General features: G+C 44.9%; 1 protein-coding gene across 1 annotated transcript in view; it reads left to right on the top strand.

The window, feature by feature from the left end:
• Positions 1-20,559, top strand: part of LOC110556693 (sodium/potassium-transporting ATPase subunit alpha-4) — a 31,334-nt gene that overhangs the window by 9,291 nt on the left and 1,484 nt on the right. Inside the window, exons 6-19 of the mRNA XM_060364696.1 lie at positions 369-570; positions 895-1,004; positions 1,185-1,319; positions 5,213-5,402; positions 5,538-5,710; positions 9,568-9,701; positions 10,084-10,234; positions 10,536-10,704; positions 12,113-12,267; positions 12,388-12,511; positions 13,917-14,062; positions 17,735-17,865; positions 17,944-18,004; positions 18,905-18,929. Coding sequence (XP_060220679.1) covers positions 369-570; positions 895-1,004; positions 1,185-1,319; positions 5,213-5,402; positions 5,538-5,710; positions 9,568-9,701; positions 10,084-10,234; positions 10,536-10,704; positions 12,113-12,267; positions 12,388-12,511; positions 13,917-14,062; positions 17,735-17,865; positions 17,944-18,004; positions 18,905-18,929 — 1,906 coding nt within the window. The remainder of the gene's footprint in view (positions 1-368; positions 571-894; positions 1,005-1,184; positions 1,320-5,212; positions 5,403-5,537; positions 5,711-9,567; positions 9,702-10,083; positions 10,235-10,535; positions 10,705-12,112; positions 12,268-12,387; positions 12,512-13,916; positions 14,063-17,734; positions 17,866-17,943; positions 18,005-18,904; positions 18,930-20,559) is intronic.

Here is a 20,559-nt window from a genome sequence, read left to right as displayed (position 1 = left end):
CTACTGGCAAAATGGCCTGTTCATAATAAAAATAAAATATCGCCCATCTGCGTGGTTCTTGGAGAGAGCGGATCTGAGAGAGAGGAAGTGGCCCAGGATGGAAAAGAGGCTATTGATAGAAAATCTAAAAGTGTCCAGGGGAAAGAGCTTGTGCTCTGTGACAGGCATTCTGATGAAGGAAGACAATGAAAACTCCTGCCATAAGCACACACCTAAATCATTTCCGTATCATTTATGCTGATCGCAGGTGGGATTTCTAAAGACTAGGTTGGGATAAAAGGGAAATAAAAATGATCAGATTCCCAAAGCAAAATAATGTACACAGCCCTCCGCGAGAACCCGTTCTTTCCTCCTTTGGCGGCTTTCAGGTGTGCCTGACGCTGACAGCCAAGCGCATGGCCCGGAAGAACTGCCTGGTGAAGAACCTGGAGGCGGTGGAGACGCTGGGCTCCACGTCCACCATCTGCTCGGACAAGACCGGCACGCTCACCCAGAACCGCATGACGGTGGCCCATTTGTGGTTTGACAAGACTGTGTATGAGGCTGACACCAGCGAGGAGCAGACTACGGGTGAGTAGTAGCATTGGTAGCCGGAAGTAGAAGGAGCTGGGGGTGGGGGATGGAGAGGGGGTGTTAGGAGAACGATGACTCCAGACAAAATAGGAGAGAGCTGGAGAGTGGAATGGAGGGAGGAGGTGTGATAAATATGACGGGAAAAATACCTCTGTGCAATATTTGGGTGTGAAAAGCAAGCAGTGAGAGTAACTTCCTGTTTGTTTGGACTTCGGTTCAATATAGAGCTGAGAATGACCTTGAACCCCCTAATCTTCCTCAAAGTCGAATCCCTTGTCTTAAACTCTGTGTATTTACAGTTCTCCCCTTCTTCTTCCCTAGGGAAAACATTTCCGAAGTCATCAGACACCTGGTTTTACCTGGCTCGCATTGCTGGCCTCTGTAACCGGGCGGACTTTAAGCCTCATCAGGAATCAGTTCCCATAACAAAGGTATCAAGTTGAGGTGGAAAGCGGGCACCTCAGTGACTAGTATCACCTGCCCTCTTCCAAAAACGTCGGCTTCTCTGCCCTCAGTGATTTTCTACACACACCCTTCCCTTCTCACGGAGACCACAGGTGAACCCCAGACGGTAGACCCCTGGGACTTATTATGCAAACCCTTCCTTGCAGCGGACAACCACGGGGGATGCTTCCGAGTCAGCCCTCCTCAAATTCATTGAGCAGTCTTACAGCCCTGTGAACGAAATGAGGCAGAAAAATCCCAAGGTGGCAGAGATTCCCTTCAATTCTACCAACAAGTACCAGGTACACAGCTGACAAAAATAGGAGAAGGGAGGGAGGGGGGCGTCACGGCTTGGTCAGTCGGGAAGCTATGCCTTTGCTGCCAGCTGTGTTTTGGAGCAGGGCAAGAGCTCAGGAGAGCCAGCCTCCCAACTAGGAGGAAGGCTCGCCTCAAGCAAGAGAGGAGAACTAGGTGGTAAAGGGAGAAGAGGGGCTTCTTCATCCCCAGCAGAATTCTCACCCATGCCGCCTGCAAAGAAAGCACATCAGAAAATGCTAAGACAGAGTAGCCCAGGCTGGCTGGTGGGAGTCACAGCAGAATCATACACAACTATGAGTTTACACCAGTATCTGCTATGAGATTTGCCACCGTAGACACAAGGCTGTGTCTGCAGATAAACCCTTCGCCATCAACTATCCCCCTTCCCTCCATAATGTTCCTGGTGCAGCCATCAGTGAGGCAGATAGGAGTCACCAGCACGTGTGACCCCTCTTTTGTTGTTTTGTTTTTGTGTTGCTTTTTGAGACAAGGTTTCTCTGTGTGGCTCCCCCTGTCCTGGAACTTGTTTTTGTAGACCAGGCTGGCCTCAAATCAGAGATCCACCTGCCTCTGCCTCCCCAGTGCTGGAATTAAAGGCATGTGCCACTATGCCTGGCTTATGTTTTTCATATTTAAAAGAACTGATTCGTTATCCACGATGAAGCAGGTGAGGGGGAAAGGATGAGTAATGGTCATTGTCACAGACCATGAAATCCAGAGAAGCTATGCATGGTGGTTCAGCTAGGAGGGGTTGGGCAAGATTACTCTGAGTTCCAGGTAAGCTTAACCTATAGTATGAGACCCCTGCCTTAGAAGAAGAAGAAAAAAAGGAGGAGAGAGAGGAGGAGGAGAAAGAGAAGAGAAAAAAGAAGGAAGAAGAAAGAAGATGGAAGAAGAAGGAAAGAAAGAAGACAGAAGGAAGAAGAAGAAGAAGAAGAAGAAGAAGAAGAAGAAGTCACCAAAATAGCCTCTTGAAGGAATGAGAAGCCAAGCCAATGTCAAAAAGAAGAGTTCAGTAAAAAATAGAGAACAATGAATGGCCACGACATGGCTAGAGGACACTCTACTCAGACAAGTGTTTCTTCCAGTTCCTTGTATTTCCGTGAAGACTAGAAATTTGAATGTGTGAAGCAGAGTTGTTGAATAAGACTCCTAACTGACCTTTGGCTTTCTGTCTTCAGACATAACAAAATAACCATCTATAGAGATATTTTTTTTAAAGCCCAGTTACTTGTCCTAAGAGATAAGTAGATCCACACTTCCCATCTAAACTTGTCTTACTCACTGTAATAAAATAGATCTCCCAGATCTACAAATAAGCTGCAAACGCTATTCCCACTTTTTTCCTGACACTTGGTGGTCTCACTAACCAGACAGGAATTCTGTGGCTTGGCAGAGCATACGGCCTTTGGATGAATTAGGTACCTCTCACTCTTGTGTGGTTAAAAATAAAAAGTCAGACATATTCATGACATTGTTGGAATGTCTAACAAGTAACCATGTTCCCCAAAAGCTACCATATGACTGCTTCTGAGCCACTGAATATCATTCAAGCAGCAGAACTGGTCTCTGTGGTACATGTGTGTGATAGACCAGCCGACTGGACTCAGCTCCAGAAAGGCTGTAGCTCTGGCAAGCTCTGAGTGAATGTCTATAATTAGCTTGCTCCAAGGGCAGAGACTCCAGTCTCTGAAAGAAATGTGTCTTACTTAGCCTGTCAGTCTTTTGCCATCTCTGAAATGAAAATTAAGTAGATTGTTTTTGTTTTTTTATTAATATTATTATTAGTTACATTTTATTAACTCTGTATCCCGCTCCCTTATTCCCTCTCAACCCCACCCTCTCTTCCTCATCTAATTAAGTAGATTGTAGTCTGAGCATTTCTGATTATTCTCTCTGTCTCCTTTATGTAATCTTTAAAAAAATAAAATAAAACAACACAAAACAGGCGTTCTCTGTGTGGCCCTGGCTGTCCTGGAACTCACTGTGTAGACCAGGCTAGCCTCAAACTCACAGAGGTCCACCTGCCTCTGCTTGCTGAGTGCTGGGATTAAAGGCGTGCATCACCACCACCACCACCACCACCACCACCCTGCTTTATGTAATCTTGCAAAAAAATAATTCTTTTTGGCCAGGTATGATGGCATATTCCTTTAATCCCAGTACTCAGGAGGCAGAGCCTTGAGGATCCCTGTAAGTTTGAGGCCAGCCTGGTTTACATAATAAGTTCCAAGTCAGCCAGGGCTACACGGTGAGACCCAGCCAAACAAATATACAAACAAACAAAACAAAACAAAACAAAACCCAACTATTTCTTTTTCTTTTTCTTTTTCTTTTTTATTTTTGAGACAGTGCTTGTAGCCTGGAACTTATTATGTAGACCAGGCTGGTCTTGAACTCACAGAGTTCTGTCTCTGCCTCCTGAGCGTTAGAATTAAAATCATCTGCCACCAGGTCCAGCTGAAACACGTATTTCTTTTGGGGAAAGGCATGTCGTGGATTCCATGTATCAGCCAGAGGACAATCTGTAGAAATTGGTCCACTCCTTCCACTGTCAGTCCAGGGATCAAGTCTTAAGTCTCCAAGTTTGGCCTCAAGCCCCTTTATTTGCTGAGCCATCTTGTGAGCCCAGTCTGTCATCTTCTAACCAAGGTTTTTATTCCCTGTGTCCACGTTAGTAGAGGTAAGGAGCTCTCGTGCTCTCCTGAGCCTTTTATTCATTCAACAAACAGTCACTGAGCCCCGAGACAATTGAGTTTTGTTAATCTTACAGCTTCCTCCTTTAAACAAGGTTGTTTGTTTTGTTTTTCCTTTTAATTACTTAGGCATATCTTGAACATAACTGATAGTTCTCTGACCAATCAGCTGTAACCACCTTTTCCGAGCCAGTGGCTCACCCCACTCAACCTCCGGGAAGTGCAGCCTGGCCTCTTCGTGTTCCCACGGTTCCTTTCAGTCTGCTGATTCGGTCTCCAACCGGGGCTGTAGCCCGGCAGTTCCTAGGAGTCTAAAAGAGGAACTCAGCAGGGTGCCTTTACGGGAGATCAGAGTTCCGAGGGAAAGGCAAATCCGGAGGCACCAAGTGCTGCCTCTGCCCGCTGAGGCCTCTGCAGATTCTTTTCATGAGCGCATACCTGACCTTCCTTCAGACATCCAACCAGCTGGCAGTCTTTCTCCGTGGCCTCTCCTGCCTGTGGAGAATGGCTGCCGGGCAAAGTTATTTAGAATTTGTGCTTTAGTTTCCATTTGGGGGGGGGGGTTGTTGTTTTTGTTTCACAACTTTCATAAAAACCCATGAACAGAGGCTGGAGAGATGTTTCAGCGGTTGAGAACACTGGCTGCTCTTCCAGAGGACCAGGGTTCAAGTCCCAGCATCCACATGACAGCTCACAACTGTCTGCCGTCCAGCTCGCTCCAAGTGATTTGACACCCTCACACAGACACACAGGCAGGCAAAACAGCAATGCACATAAAATAGAAGTCAATAAATGATTAAAAAAATAACGTAGCCAAGACAAGATATTTTTCCTCTCTATGGAAGGAACTGAGGTTTTGCAGGATCGAGTGGACATAGTACGCTCACAGAGCAGATGAGACACGGATACTGGCTCTAGAACACTGGTCTTCGAGCACACATGAGCCATCCAATCAGCAAGGAACTGGGGTATGCCCTCAGAGAAGTTCTGAGGGGAAACTAGATTCCTGTGCAAACGATAGGGCTGTGCACGGCTCTGAGCCTGATGTGACCTGAGGGAGGGTGGGTATGGAACCGGTCTCCAGTCTCTTATTTAACCTTCAAGAACTTTCCCGAGGATTTTTTTTACTCCACCCTCCACCCTCTGCATATCTGCTTCCATCACTACCGTTCTCTCCCTAGATGTCCATCCACCTTCTGGAAGATAACTCCCAAACCCATGTGCTGCTAATGAAGGGTGCTCCCGAGAGGATCCTGGATTTCTGCTCCAGTTTTATGCTGAATGGTCAGGAGTACCCTATGAATGAGGAAATGAGGAGAGACTTCCAAAATGCATACTTAGAACTTGGAGGTCTGGGAGAGCGTGTGCTGGGTGAGGAGCTGTGGAAGGGCTGTGAAAGAAGGTCATTGAAATGGCCGTTGGTGGGGTGAAACATTTAGGGTATTGGGGTGTGTGGTGGGGGGACATACATTGGGTGACTGCTGGACCCTTCATCTCTCTCCCCAGGGTTCTGCTTCCTGAACCTACCCAGCAGCTTCTCTAAGGGATTCGAATTTAATACAGAAGAATTAAATTTCCCCATGGAGAATCTGTGTTTCACAGGCCTCATCTCCATGATTGACCCCCCTCGAACTGCTGTGCCAGATGCTGTGGCCAAGTGTCGAAGTGCAGGAATTAAGGTAAGTTTCTGTGTCCCCCAAAGGTCACGAGCTGAGGCAGCTAGTAGAAAGCTCAGCCCATAGTAGATGCCCAGTAATCTTGGCCGAATTGATTGCTGCCTCCTTGAGTTTATGGTGTCTACTCTTCGGAGAGGTCTAATAGGGATTTCTTCCAGAAGCTTATCTCGAATCGATTGTTGGAAATCACTGGGGAAGCTTGAGAGGTCAGCTGTCTAAGCTAGACCCCAGATCCCAGGATGGACCTCCAAAGTTTCTGGAAATTCTAATACAAATCTGAGACCTCTGCCAAACAGTGCTTCTTTGACAAAGTGTGATTGATCTGTGTCTGTCTCTGTCTGTCTTTATGTGTGTCCCTGTCTTCCTCTCTCTCTCTCTCTCTCTCTCCTCTTTCTCTCCTCTCCTCTACTCATATCTTGATTCAATAGACCTAGGGCCTCTGGAGATTGCACACCTTGAACAAGCTCCTAAAACACATTACTGCTGGCCCGCCCACCGTAGGAGGAGTTAATGCTGGGTGGTGGTACTATGAGGCTAAGCTCCAGGCTGGAGCAGACAATAGTGATGATGGACTATTGAAAGCTAGGTAGCTCTCCATGGGTCTGACTTGCAACTTGTAATGTTCAGCTCAGTAATAGCACAAACCTCTGACCCTCAAAGAGAAACTAGAAACTAGGAGTGAAACTCCACTATAGGGCAAACCCAGAGGTAGGAAGTCTTTGACATGAGGTAGGCCTTGAACTTCACAGGAAGGTGGCAATTGAATTTTTCCAGTTCCGAGATCCTGTGTATTTGTGTTTCAAGGTTCAAAGACTCATATTTTTTTAAAAAATGTTGATTGAATGAATGATTGTGTGTGTATCTGTGCATTTGTGAGTGTGGGCACACACAGGCCACGATGCAGGGGTGTTGTTCAGAGAATAACCACCTTTGGAAGTCAGTTGGTTCTAGCTTGTGGGCTTCAGGATCTGAACTGCCAGGCTTGTTGGGCAAGGGCTGTTAGGGAGCCATCTCACTGGCCAGGACTCATATCTTAACAGATTAGATGCTGACACCTTCTGCTCACACCTAATCTCCCGATCACCTGCACCCTCTGGACTTGGGAAGAGATGGCTTCGGAGCTGGAGCCACTTAGGGGGAGTAGGTGCTCTCGGTTGGAGATGCTCTTATATCAGACCTGTGACTACTGGCAATTTGTCTGAGTTCTCAGGAACAGTGTTTAGTTAAATAATGGTTCACTGGAGTGGAAACTAAAGAAATGATGTGGGAAATTACGGCGAATTAAAATTTTAATCACCACCTTATAAAACATTTGAGGTAGTGAGTTCTTTGTAGAGATGACATTATTACAGAACATCTCCATAGAATAACCAGTGTCGTTTCCCCAATGTGCTATAAGCTCACATCCCATACCATGGAAGAAGGCACTCACCCGAATTTTCTGAGCTTTGAGGTAGGCTATTAGAATGAGGACTAACGTTGTGAATGTAGTCGGCAGTTATCTCACCTGGAGATGTGTGGATCTCTTTGGCAAGAAGAGAGCCACAAGAGCGCCAACAGGTAGGGAGGCCCAAGTAGGGAGCGAAGCAGTAATGAGTCAGGATGCCTAACAAGATCCAGGGTATCACCACCGCCGCAGGCACAGCCAGCTCATTGGAGTTTGTGAGGACCCGGAGGGGCTGTCCCTGACCTAGGGTCCCTCAATGTGTTCTGAGCACCCCCTGTTCTGGGCCTGCCTATGGGTCTCCCTACAATTGTGTACCTCCTCCTGGACTCTAAACTGATGGAAAGCTGGCAGGCTAAATTGAGGAATCGTGAATCATTCTGTCTCCAGGGAGGGAAGTATAAGACAGGCCAGCGGCGGCGTCTTTCAAAATGTACAAAAGGGAACAGGCACATGGGAGCTTGTTCTGAAGTAGACCCTTCCGGAGCTACCCCCCCCCCCGCCCACCCCAGGTGGTAGTGACGCACAGCTGGTGACTTGTCACAGACTGCTAAATAAAAGAAGTCATATAATTGTTGCATGGCCTCAAAGCCTATGACAAGGAAATGATTGGATGACTGAGCAGGTATTCGTGTGCCCATGGCTCTGAAAGAAATGTGATTTTTAAGAATTAAAAAAAAAATACTTCCATCATATTTATCACTAATATTTCAGTAGAATGGAGATACTAGGCACATTATAACCCTTGTCCCTGCTTCAAAGTCAGGCTTTGAAAGCTCTCCTGGGCGCATAGCTTCCGTACTAACCTTTGAAGGTTTCTTTCAGATGGTCTGCTCTGGGAGAAGAGGGTAGAAGGGAACATGGAGTAGCTGGTACAACTGTGAGACATGAGAGCCATAGGCAGCATCAACACATTGGAAATTAAGCTTTTCCAGAACTTGATGAATTCCAAAAGCAGTTGGATACCCTTTACCTCAAAGGGAGCTAGTCTTTGTAGAACTACGCTTTCTGTTGTATGAATTCATCTCTACACAAGTAGATCACTGTAGAGTAAAACTGTGTCTAAGGCATGCGCTCTAGGAATACTTAGCATTGTATTTTTATGTCTCTGACTTGCTTGGGGGTGTGGTGTGGCTGAAGCCATGGACGACAGTCCGTGTAATGCTCAAACGTGGTGAGCGACTAAGAAAGCGTGAGGATGACAGGCATGCCTTGTGAAGCAGGTCCTAGGCCACCATGGATGAGCCATTGGGAAGTTTCTATTGCGTTGTGACCCAGAATCACATGGCTAAGGGCTCAGTCTCAGCCACACGTAGAAGACATTCCTCTTATGGTTCCTTTCTAGATCCTCACCATCAGGCAGCCACAGGCCAACCTCCTGATGATCCACTGTCTTGCAACTAGGCTGAACAATCAATATTAGTGTTTTGGGGTATAAGCTCAATGCAGTTTTCACTGAGTCTTTGGTAATTACAGCTTAGGTAGCACTTTGTTGTCTTTTATCAATTTGAGGGTGCTAGTGTTGAGGAATGATGGGGGCTTGTGAAACTCTAAGGTTGGTTCTTTGAGGAAAGCCACTTCATTGCATATTTCTACACCATGAAAGCAAATACATAGACCTCTTCTGGACCTTTGTGCCTGAAAGCGGTGGAAAATGTTGCTCTTGTCAGGCATTTTACTTATCCCTGCTGTCAGAGCTTGAAAACTTGTATGGATCCCTAGAGGACAACTGGGAACCTTGAGAAGGAACTCCCAGGTAGTCGCCAGACCTTCAGGCCTCATTCCATAAGTTTTTGTTGATGGCTTATTAAGCGTAGGATGTTGTAGTGGGACAAAGTGCATATGCCTCTCATCTTCACAAAGCTCTCATTCCAGTGGGGAAAAGATCACTATCTAGAGAAGTGCTGAGTGGTGGCACATGGAAAGAGCAGAACGCTGTGAAAGCACAGAACACAAGAACCTCATCTTTGGGTAGAAATAGGATACACTGAGCTTTCGGGTTGAAAGTGCAGGACAAGGCAAGGCAAGGGGCAGAGCAAAGCTCTGTATTCCCTGGGGCTTGAGGAAGTCTTGCTAAGTGACATATCATTCCAAGCATCCCTTCATAATATGTGGTACATACTTCTGTGTTATTGCTTAAAGTTGCAAACATCTTCTGGAACAAGTTGGATGAAATTGTAAATTTTGCAATGTTTCCCAATGACTGACTTCTCCCTGGGCAGCGTAGAACCTGATGCGTCTGTGTCACATGGGCTGCTTATCCCCACCTCCCTCCGAGGACTGACCCCCACAGAAGCACAGCTCTTGACTTGTATGAGTTGTCCTTGGAATTGAGCTGCTATTAGGTGGGGGCAGGGGGGTAGGAATCCAGAGTTGGGCTAAAGCATTCTCCTTTTCCTTCCCCTTCCTAATCCAGGTAATCATGGTTACAGGGGATCACCCCATCACGGCCAGAGCGATTGCACAAAGTGTGGGCATCATTTCAGAAGGCAGCGATATAGTAGAGGGCGTCACTTCTCATCATATGCCTATCGACCAAGTCAATAGCAAGTGAGACCCTTAAAGAACTCAGATCTGACATCTCTCCCTCCATCCTTAGACTGCCCCACCAAAAACTACTCCCTAGGGTTCCTGGAGTCTCCTGCAGCAAGTAGGATTGTGGGATTTACACTCCTGCAAACGAAATATAAAAGAAGTAACAAAGTGATTAGGTCACTGAGTTTTCAGAGGAAACAGGAAAAGAAATAGAGCCAAAGGGAGGCGTGGTTGACAAAGAGGGACAAGGATAGGATGAGTCAATATGAGGTCAGCACACGTGGAGAAGGAGCCTGGGTGGGAAGGAAACCAGAACTTAGGGGTTTAGTAGGGAATCCTGGAACCTGAGGTGAGTCCTCAGCACTTTGATCTAGCCTTTGGGAACTCCTTCCCCTAGGTCTGTGAAATCCATTGTAGTGCATGGCTCAGAACTAAAGAACATGGACTCAGAAGAGCTGGACTATATCCTCAAAACCTACAAGGAGATAGTATTTGCTCGGACCTCTCCTCAGCAAAAGCTCATCATTGTGGAGGGGTGTCAGAGACTGGTAAGGGTTCCCAGGTCCTGAGGAGCCTGGCAGAGGCCAGCCACAAAACCAGCAGGGGAATATGTGGGATGGGTAGAAGAGTACTGGAGGGAATCCTATCCTAAACCTCATTGATAGCCTTCAGTTTGGAAGTTCTCTGAGAGCGTAAATGGCTCAGGGGAACAGAAGACATGGCCGAGCATAGATAAGTCAAACATGACAGCATTTAGAAGTGAGATGCTGGAATCAAAGTGACCTTTGGGACTGATCCTGAATCTAACAGATACTTTTTTTTTTTTCACTCTTGTCTGGATTTCACAAGGGAGCCATTGTGGCAGTTACTGGTGATGGGGTGAATGACTCCCCGGCACTGAAGAAAGCTGACATCGGCATTGCCATGGGTATCACTGGCTCTGATGTCTCTAAGCAGGCAGCTGACATGATCCTTCTGGATGACAACTTTGCCTCCATTGTGACAGGCGTGGAAGAGGGTGAGGAGGCAGGGTACCTCGCGGTGGGACTTGATCCTTGAAGTGGAGCTTAGTGTACATTACCTTCATTGCCTCTGATCACCATCTAACCTCCTAAAGCTGTAAGGACTTCAAGAAGTCACAAGACAAAATCTTGAAGATTCTGTTCAGCTTGGCCTTGGGGAACATGGCTACTGATCTAGGAGGCATAAAGCCCTGGGCTTAAGGCCCAGCACCACACAGAATATCTGTTATCCCAGCACTCCAAAGACAGAGGCAGGAAGACCATGAGTTGAAGGTCATCGAGGCTTGCCTGTATGCCATAAAAGACCTTATATTTTTTAAAACTCAGCTAATATTTGAGGGTGCTCTTTTCAAAGATAAAGTTCAAGGGTTGTCCAGATTTTCCAGGAAGACCAAGACACTGGCATCACATCATACCTTCCTTATGGTCTCACAGGGATTCAAGTGTATTTACTTCAAGTTTTTAGGGGTAGCCATAGGCCCGGAAAATTAATGCTTCAGTCTTCCGCAGGGACCCATAGAAACTTGTTGTCTGAACAATAGAGACATGTTAAGACCAACTGAAAATTGTGTGCAAATTAATTGCATGAACTCAATTACCCTCTTTCCAGAGAATCCTAAAGAGAATGCCGATTGGAACAGGAAACCCCATAAGGCTATATGCCTGGCTCCCTCATTTCTGTTTGAACTATCTCACTAAACTAATCCATTTTATTGAAATCTGGTATGATCTGAGAGTTTGCTCAGTATATTTAAATTTAATTCAGTAATTTTTTGGAGCACTATTTGCAAACTAACTATCCCAGATGCAGGAGATGAAAGACATGAATTCCTGCCCACAAACAACTTAACTTTGTAGTGGGGAGAGACAGACAATGAACAAGGCAAATTTCATAGTATGGCAAAGTAATAGGAAAAAAATAAAGCATGGAGTTAAGGAAAGACTGTGACAGCCTCTAAAAGGGTAGCCATGCAGACTCAGTCATATTGCAAGGCAGGAGAAGTGTACTCAAAGGGCAGAAGAAAGGTCACAAGTTAGGTAAGGCAGAAAAATCAGATTCAAACCCAAGCTTGGGTTCTTTCCACTCAGTCTTAATCTTTCGAAGACTTTAATACTGGTATTTTCAGACACCTCCAGGATTAACTCTGCCTAATTTCCAGAGATCAGATAACACTAGCCATGTTGAATCCAAGAACAAAGAGTACAAAATGTGGCCATGGCTAATGAACCATGGCTTTACTTGAGAGTCAATACAATTTTTGGACAAAACATGGATCCCTCCCCACCTTCTCCAAGGTCTAAGACTCCCCAGCATTTTCATGGGCCTCTCTTTCCTAGTAATTCCTTTGCCCAGGAGTTGTATCATCTGGTGGTTTCTCACAGACGTTTACTCATCCTCCCCAGGTCGCCTCATCTTTGACAACCTGAAGAAGTCCATAGCGTATACCTTGACCAGCAACATTCCTGAGATCACCCCGTTCCTGCTCTTCATCGTCTTAAGCATACCCTTACCCCTGGGTACCATAACCATTCTCTGCATTGACCTGGGCACTGACATGGTGAGCACCGGGTCTCACTCTGGGAATGCTAAGATCGATCAAGTATAGGGGAAAATCTGTCACATGAGGGGACAGAATTAGAGTTTCTTCTGAACGCTGTGTACCTGTCGTTCCCACCAGATCCCTGCTATCTCCTTGGCTTATGAGACACCTGAAAGTGACATCATGAGGAGGCTTCCACGGAACCCAAAAACCGACAATCTTGTGAACCACCGTCTGATTGGCATGGCCTATGGGCAGATCGGTGAGCCTAGAGAACTGAGGGGTGAAGGGGGGGTGAGGGCTGCCTCTGGTTGGCCATTTAGACACAGCTATTTAGAACTCAGGGAGACAGTTTCTCAACAACAAACTGTGTTTGGTCCTGGGACCACAAAGAACTGTTGATCTCTGACCTGTCCTCAAGGATCAATAGGAAAGGAAAATAGCCACATAATATGACACTTTATGTATTCACCTTTCCACACGTGAAGCAAAGAGGAAAGGGATAACATGCTTCTGGAGCACACAGCATGCTAGCTCACCAGTTTGGAGGAGATAGAGCTTTTAGGGAGGAAACAACTCGCACTTGAGGATAAGGCTTTGACTGGTAAGTAGGTAAGCAGGTATGCTGGGCCAGCAGAGAAAGGAAATTCACAAAGCCACAAATCATGGTCAGTGAAGAGTAAGTTGTTCTGGTGGTGTTTGGTCTTGATAATGAAGTAGACAGAACCATAACGAGGCTGCAGACATAAGAAATATTAACATTGGGATAAACTTTGACAGCCATGTGAGAACCATATAAGGTTTCTGTCATTAACCAGCTCGGTATAATACATTGTTTCAGGTAAGGATGGACAGGGAAGAGACTGAAGAAATCACCTAGGAGAAAAATGTGTCCAAAAAGTAGTGGCAGACCTGTGTGAAACCTAATTCATCACTTCCTGCCTCTATGGCCCAGAGGATAACCGAGTCATGTGTTCAGATTTTCCCCACTTAGGATAATAGTTCAAAATGAGAAGGAGTTATGCCCACAAGAACGTGCAAAGCTCTGTAACAAATTATAACCGTTGCTGTTCTTCAGCTCCCACTCAGTAGGGAGAAAGAATGAACGGCTCCCAAAGTCCTTTTTAATTTTAAAATTGATTCAAGGGCTGGAGAGGTGGCTCAGTGGTCAGGAGCACAGCCTGTCTTGCAGAAGACCCAAATTCAATTCCCAGTTCCTACTATGTATAACTCCAATTCCAGGGGAGCTGAAGCTCCCTTTTGACCTCTGTAGGCATTGTTTATGTACATACCTGCCCAACACACACATGATCAAAACTAAAAACACATCTTTCAAAAGATTATGTGATTCAGAAATAACCTTAGTTAGACCAAAGCAAGACCAAAATCCAGCAGGGCAAACTCCAAATGCTATAGCTCTATGTTGGGTGTCAGAGAGCTTAAACAGCTCTGCTCTGCAGGCTTAGGGTTTAGAATCAAATGTCAGGGTTTTGGAGCCAAATCTCTCAGAGATGGCAGGATCGGATCACTGATGACAAGACTCCTCATCATTATGTAGATACACACCAACCCTGCTAGAAGCAAGGACCAGCCCCAACACTGCTATGATCTGCTTTTTGAGGCCTTTCTTTGAACTGACTCTCCTCCCCTATGACTGTCACACACAGGGATGATCCAGGCTGTGGCTGGGTTTTTCACCTATTTTGTGATCCTGGCGGAGAACGGTTTTAAGCCTTTGGATCTGCTGGGTATTCGTCTGTTCTGGGAAGATGGAAGCCTAAATGACCTAGAAGATAGCTATGGACAGGAGTGGGTAAGCAGAAGGTGTAGGATCTGAATTGGAACTAATTAGACTTGGGAAGCTGAGGTAGGAGTAATGCAAATTGAAAGCCAGCCTCCTCAACATAGTAAGTTCATGGTTAGCCCAGGTTATATGCTAGGAGACCTTGTCTCAGAAAAATGTGTGTTCAAATCTTAGTTGTTGAAAAGATTGCTTTTGGGGCTGGAGAGTTGGCTCAGTGGTTAAGAGCACTGGCTGCTCTTCCAGAAGACCCTGGTTCAATTCCTAGCACCCACAGGTCAGCTGACAACTGTCTGGTCTGTAACTCAAATTTTAATGGATCTGACCTCCTCACAAACATATATATGTATTCCAAACACCATATATATATATATATATATATATAATTTTTTTAAGAAAGAAAAGATAGCTTTTATACACTTGTGGCTTCTGCCAGCTGAACCCCATGAGACCATCAGAAGTCCATGTTCCCATGCTCCAGTAGCCACACGATGCCCAGTGTTCTCACTGTTCATCATATCAACATCTCCCCAGCCCTCAACTCAAGCTCTTGTTAGTTTTACATCCTACACGTCTTCCCTACAGCCAAGATGTGACATGATGTTATTTATAATAGATTAAATCTAATTAAAAATAATTTTACATAACAAGAATTTCTCTTACACACTGAAGACCTTATAAAGTATTATGGGTTAAAACAGTTGTCATGCTTTCGTATCTATTACAGAGATGCCCCGGAAGGGTGCTATTCACAGTTAAAGTAGGAATATCTCCTTGCCTTTCACATTAGTTACTTTTCTCTTGCTGTGATAAAATACCACAAACAAAGTTACTTTTAGAAGAAAGTTTATTCTGGGCTTATGGTTCTAGAGAGCTAGATTCCATGCTGGTAGATCAAAGGTACCAAGTTGTGGGCAGCTGAAACAGCAGCTGAGAGCTCACATCTTGAACCATAAGCAGAAGGCAGCGAGTGCACAGGGGGATGGCAGGAGGCTTCTAAAACTTCAAAGCCCACCCCTACCCAGTAGTAGACAAGATGATCTAATCCTTCCCAAAGAGTTCCATCAACTGAAGACCATGTAGTCTAACATATGAGCCTCTGAGGGCCATTATCATTGAAACCACCACACTCTGCTTCCTCGCCCCCAAAGGTTCCTGGCCATATAATAAAGCAAAATGCATTTAGTCCACCTTCTAAAGTTCCCAATGGCCTTTTATGGTCTCAACATTGTTTTAATGTTCTAAGTGTCTTCTGAGATTCAAGCCATCTAATTTGTAAACCCCTGTAAAATAAAAAAGCAGACCTGACCATGTGGTTTTCTTAGAGGAATTTAGAAAATTGCAGTTGGACTAAGCGCTTCCTTTCCCACTGAGGCCAGACAAGACAGCCTAGCTGAAGGCAGACAACATAGAGACAGCTCCCCGTCCCACCCTGAGCTTGTTGTTAGGAGATACACATGAAGAACAAGCTGCACTTCATATGTGTAGGGGTCCTAGGTGCAGCCCATGCATGCTCTTTGGTTGGTGGTTCAGTCTCTGTGAGCCCCTAAGCCATGAGTCTTATGAAGCTTCTAAGAATCATGGAGGAGAGGGAGGAGTAGGACAGGAGGGAGGAGAAGAGGGGTGTGGAGGGGTGTGTGTGGAGGTGTGTATAAAACATATCAAGTTTACAGATTTTAAGTAAATCTAAGAGAGACCAGAAAATAATATTAAAATCAAGGCACTAGAGTGAGGTAGAAGGATAAACATGGAAGATAAATATGCTTAAAATTTAAGCTGCAGAAAAACTGTAGGTATTGGAAAGGATATAGGATAATGTCCACAGCTTAACTATAAGAGTGTGGAGAACATCAGAATTAGAGGGGATAAAAGCTGGGAAGAGTGTTCATAAATAATGGAAGATTATTCATAAATATGAAATTTAAATCTAAAAAAAAATGAGGACAAGAACAGAAGTAGAGTAACAGTGAGTCAGATGCTAGACTCCGCAAGCAATGGCAGGGATTGGCACCGACGGTGGTGCAAGAGCTGCTGGCACTCAGGGAAGCTGGCTGGGCTTACTTCTCTGTTCCTTCCACGTTTGGCTCCACAGTGTTTGTTTGTTTGTTTGTTTGTTTGTTTGACAATTGTTTCACTATATAGACCAGGCCAGCTTTGAATATAGTCTGCCTGCCTCTGCCTCCCAAATAATGAGATTTAGGGTGTACAGCACTACCCCCAGACAATTTTAAACCCTTGTGTTCTAGTCACTTAAGGCTTTTCATTTCTATCTAAATACAACTTTAGGTATAATCCAAGTGGTTTTATATATAGTTAGTATCTTTTTTTTAAGCTTCCTTTATATTTTTTTAAATTATTTTTATTTTATGTGCATTGGTGTTTTTGCCTGTATGTCTGTGTGAGGATGTCAAATCTTGGAGTTATAGATAACTGTGTGGGTGCTGGAAATTGAACCAGGGACCTTTGGAAGAGCAGTCAGTGCTTTTAACCACTGAGCCATCTCTCCAGCCCCTACAGTTAGTATCTTAATATTGTGTAAACCTATGTATTAACTTATCTATATTAAGAAACATTTTGTTTTTAGACGTAGGCTCTGTTGTCCAGTTTTTCCCCCAGTCTAACTTAGGTGCACCTCTTCTGTGTTCCCACAGCACTCTCGGCTTCTCTGTTGTAATAAGTCACCTATTGCATTGACATTGTGAACATTTTTATGCCTCCTACTAGATTCTAAGTTCCTTACATACAAAATATAAATGAAAGAACCATGGGATGAATAAGGGAGTACCTCCTATCTACCATTCCACAGGGCCTTGAGCACGCTAGGCAAGCATTCTACAATTGAACTACAGCCCCAGCCTTCTGGCTACCACTCTTGGGACATTCCTTTCTGCTCTCTGCTTATCCCATCCTTCCTGATCTATGACCTCTGGACTCTGCTGGTCTAAGTTCACCTTCTTTTAATCATATTCCTAATTTTTTTAAAATGTGCTTAGTTGTTTTTTTAAATGTGCTTAGTTGTGCTTAAAACAAGCTAGCACCATCAGAGAGGAAGGAGCCTCAGCGGAGGAAATGCCTGCATGAGATCCAGCTCTAAGGCATTTTCTCAATTAGTGATCAATCAGGGAGAGCCCAGCCTGTGGTGGGTGGTGTCATCCCTGGGCTGGTGGTCCTGGACTCTGTGAGAAAGCAGGCTGAGTAAGCCCTGGGAAGCAAGCCAGTCAAGCAGCACCCCTCCATGGTCTCTGCATCAGCTCCAGCCTCCAGACTCCAGGCCTGCTTGAGCTCTTGTCCTGCCTTCCCCTAGTGATGGACTATGATCTGGAAGTAAGCCAAATAACCCCCTTCCTCCCTAACTTGCTTTCTGGTCATGGTATTTCATCACAGAAATAGAAACCCTAACTAAGACAATTACCTAATGAGGCACGCCACATAACATTTAATAGGCAAAGCATGGTGAAGGGACCCAAAGAGCTTTCAGTCATGTTGGGAAAAGACACAAACACTATAATGCAGTGTGAAAAGTGCTATAAGAAAGACAGCTACAGGTGCAGTGCTAGAGGAAACCAGAGAAAGTTAAAGCTCAGACTCTGGATCCTGAAAAGCAAGAAAGACGAGAGAAACTTTTGGGTGCACCTAAACTCCTTTCTGACACAGATGTCGCTTTTTTGCTCATCCTACCCCCAGACCTATGAGCAGCGCAAAGTGGTGGAGTTCACATGCCAAACGGCCTTCTTCATCAGCATCGTGATTGTGCAGTGGGCCGACCTCATCATCTGCAAGACACGTCGGAATTCACTCTTCAAGCAGGGCATGAAGTGAGTGCCCAACTCAAACACGCCATTTCCTCGCCTTTTCCTCCTATGTCTCTTACACTCATGGATCTTTCTTCCCAGAAATAAAATCCTATTATTTGGAATCTGTGAGGAGACGCTTCTGGCAGCTTTCCTGTCCTACGTGCCGGGCATGGATGTGTCCCTGCGAATGTACCCACTCAAGTGAGTAAGGGAAGGGATTCCAACACAGGGAGAACACGTGGGAGGAGAAGAGTGTTTGAAAAGGGCGATCGCCAGGTAGCAACTGCCCAAATCATGGAGCCACACTCAGTGACTTGAGAGATTCTTTCCCACTCCAATACACTTTATTTAGGGTGCTATTAGATACCACGTCTAGAGATCACAAGCCACTGGACTCGGCAAGTTCAGCAGGCGTAGCACTGTTTCATTGAGTGGAATTGTATGACCGGCATCTGAGGGAGCCAGGCAATCATACATGTTTCTAGGTCCAAATATAATCATGGCAGTGGTCTAGCTTACCAGGTAGAGTGGCATATACCTATAACCCTAAGAGATAGAAACAGGCCCATGAAGAATTCAAGGACATTCTTGATGACATTGCATGTTTGCGGCCAACCGGAGATAGAATCCTTGTCTCAAAACAAAGAGCCAAATTTATGGTTAGCTTAACTAATTCTTTTGTTTTTTTATACAAATCTGTTTTAACTTGAGAATGTTTTACTCTATGAGACTTAATATATTAATCTGTTTTAATACATGAGAATGAACACGCTGAAATTGTTTACTGTCTGGTTCCTTGTCTTGTTCAATTCTCAGCTTTTTATTATGTTTTGCTTTAACATTAATATGTGCTTATGAACCCTTTCGAGCCAGGCTGTCATGCTCATGTACCCAGGCTAGCTTTGTACTTGCTTTGTAGCAGAGAATGACCTTGAACTCTCCCAAGTTTTGGAATTATAAATGTGTGCCACCATGCTCCGCTTTAGTTTATAATCTTAAGTTTTAAAGAGAAACAGGGCTGTGTAGCTCAATGATGCGGTGCCTGCCAAGCGTGGACAAGGCCCCAGGTTCTATCCCTGCATTGAAAATAAAAATCTAAATTTTACTAAGAAAAAAGCAGAACTGCTTGCCCCGTTGCCACTATGTCACCTGCACAGGCAGCCTTTAAGAATGATTTAGTAAGCTGGGCAATGGTGGCACACGCCTTTAGTCCCAGCACTTGGGAGGCAGAGGCAAGTGGATCTCTGTAAGTTCGAGGTCAGCTTGGCCTACTGAGTTTCTAGGACAGCCCAGACTACAGAGAAACATTGTCTAATGTCTAAAAAAATATATATTTAGTGTGTGTTCTTCCCATTCATTTCCTATGTTTTCACATGCTTTGCTCATCTACCCACCCCTTGCAGTGTTAGAAATACCGCTTCATACAATATAGGTGCTCAGTTAATATTTGATAGGGGAACCTTGATAGGGGAATGTAGACAGTTCTAAGTTCGAATCGCAACTCTTTACCTTATGTGACTTAAGGAAACATGTACCTACTCTGAGACTTGGCCGTCAGTACCCCTTGGGCAAGGCTGGGGATGCAGTGTAAGGGCAGAGCACAGCCATAACATAGATGAGGCCCTGGGCTTGTGCTCCAGCGCTGGAAAGAAAAGGCGGATCTGGCAGAGAGAGTGTTTGAGAATTACATGTGGAACTTGGTTTGAGGCACTGAGCATATTTGACTCCCGGAGGGTGTTTTATTAATAGTAGCTTTGCTTTTGTTGTGTAGATGTCAATAACAAATGGAAGTGGACCTACGGTACTCTGTAGGCACCCTGGCCACAGCACTTAGCACCGACTATTATATTGTGTTCCCATTCATCTCTTTTTTTTTTTTTTTTTTTTTCTGTGATCTCTCTGAACTCCTCAAGATAAAAGACCATCACATAACCACTTTTACTTCCCAGATCCTTTTCAAGGGATTCAGGGTATACACATAATTGTTGTTCAACAGATGGAAAGGTCTTGCGTAATACTGCTTATGTGTGTGGTGTGTGTGCAGGAAATGCATCCTGGACTGTATCTGTACCGCCCAATATGATAGCCACTGTCCATACGTGCTGCCGAGCTCTTGAATGTTATGACTAATGAGCATGAAAATGTGTATTTGTGATTTTAATTTTAACTCAAAGTTAAAAGTTAAAACAACTGGTGAGTGGTTTTGCACACCTTTAATCCTAACACTTAGGAGGCAGAGGCAGAGGCAGGTCCTTCAGGCCCAGGCTGGTCGACAGAGTGAGTTCCAGGACAGCCAGGCCTACCCAGAGAAGCCCTGTCTTGAAAAACCAAAAAAACCAAAACAAAACAAAACCCCAACATTAATTAAATATGTCTATAAACAACTTGGACTACATAGAGTGGCACTATAATGTACAATCCCAGTGATATAAGAGTAGGAGATTAAGACTGAAGAATCATGAATTTGGGGCCAACCTGGCAACATAAGACTCCATTTCAAAACAAACAAACAAACAAATAAAAATGGAAAGGAAAAGGAAGGATAAGATAATTTTATTTCTTTGGATTGTATTTCCTTTTAGCCATTGAAAATTTTATATCCTAAAGCTAGGCGTGGGACATGCCTGCACATGAAAGATAGAGCCAGAGGATCAGGACCTCATGGTCGTGACTGACTACACAGCAAGCTCCAGGCCAGGCTGGGGGAAGAGATCC

The sequence above is a fragment of the Meriones unguiculatus genome, chromosome 11 (genome assembly GCF_030254825.1).
Source record: "Meriones unguiculatus strain TT.TT164.6M chromosome 11, Bangor_MerUng_6.1, whole genome shotgun sequence".
Classification (NCBI taxonomy): Eukaryota; Metazoa; Chordata; class Mammalia; order Rodentia; family Muridae; genus Meriones; species Meriones unguiculatus.
The sequence above is the reverse complement of the archived record's forward strand: the minus strand, read 5'-3'. Positions and strand labels throughout refer to the sequence as shown.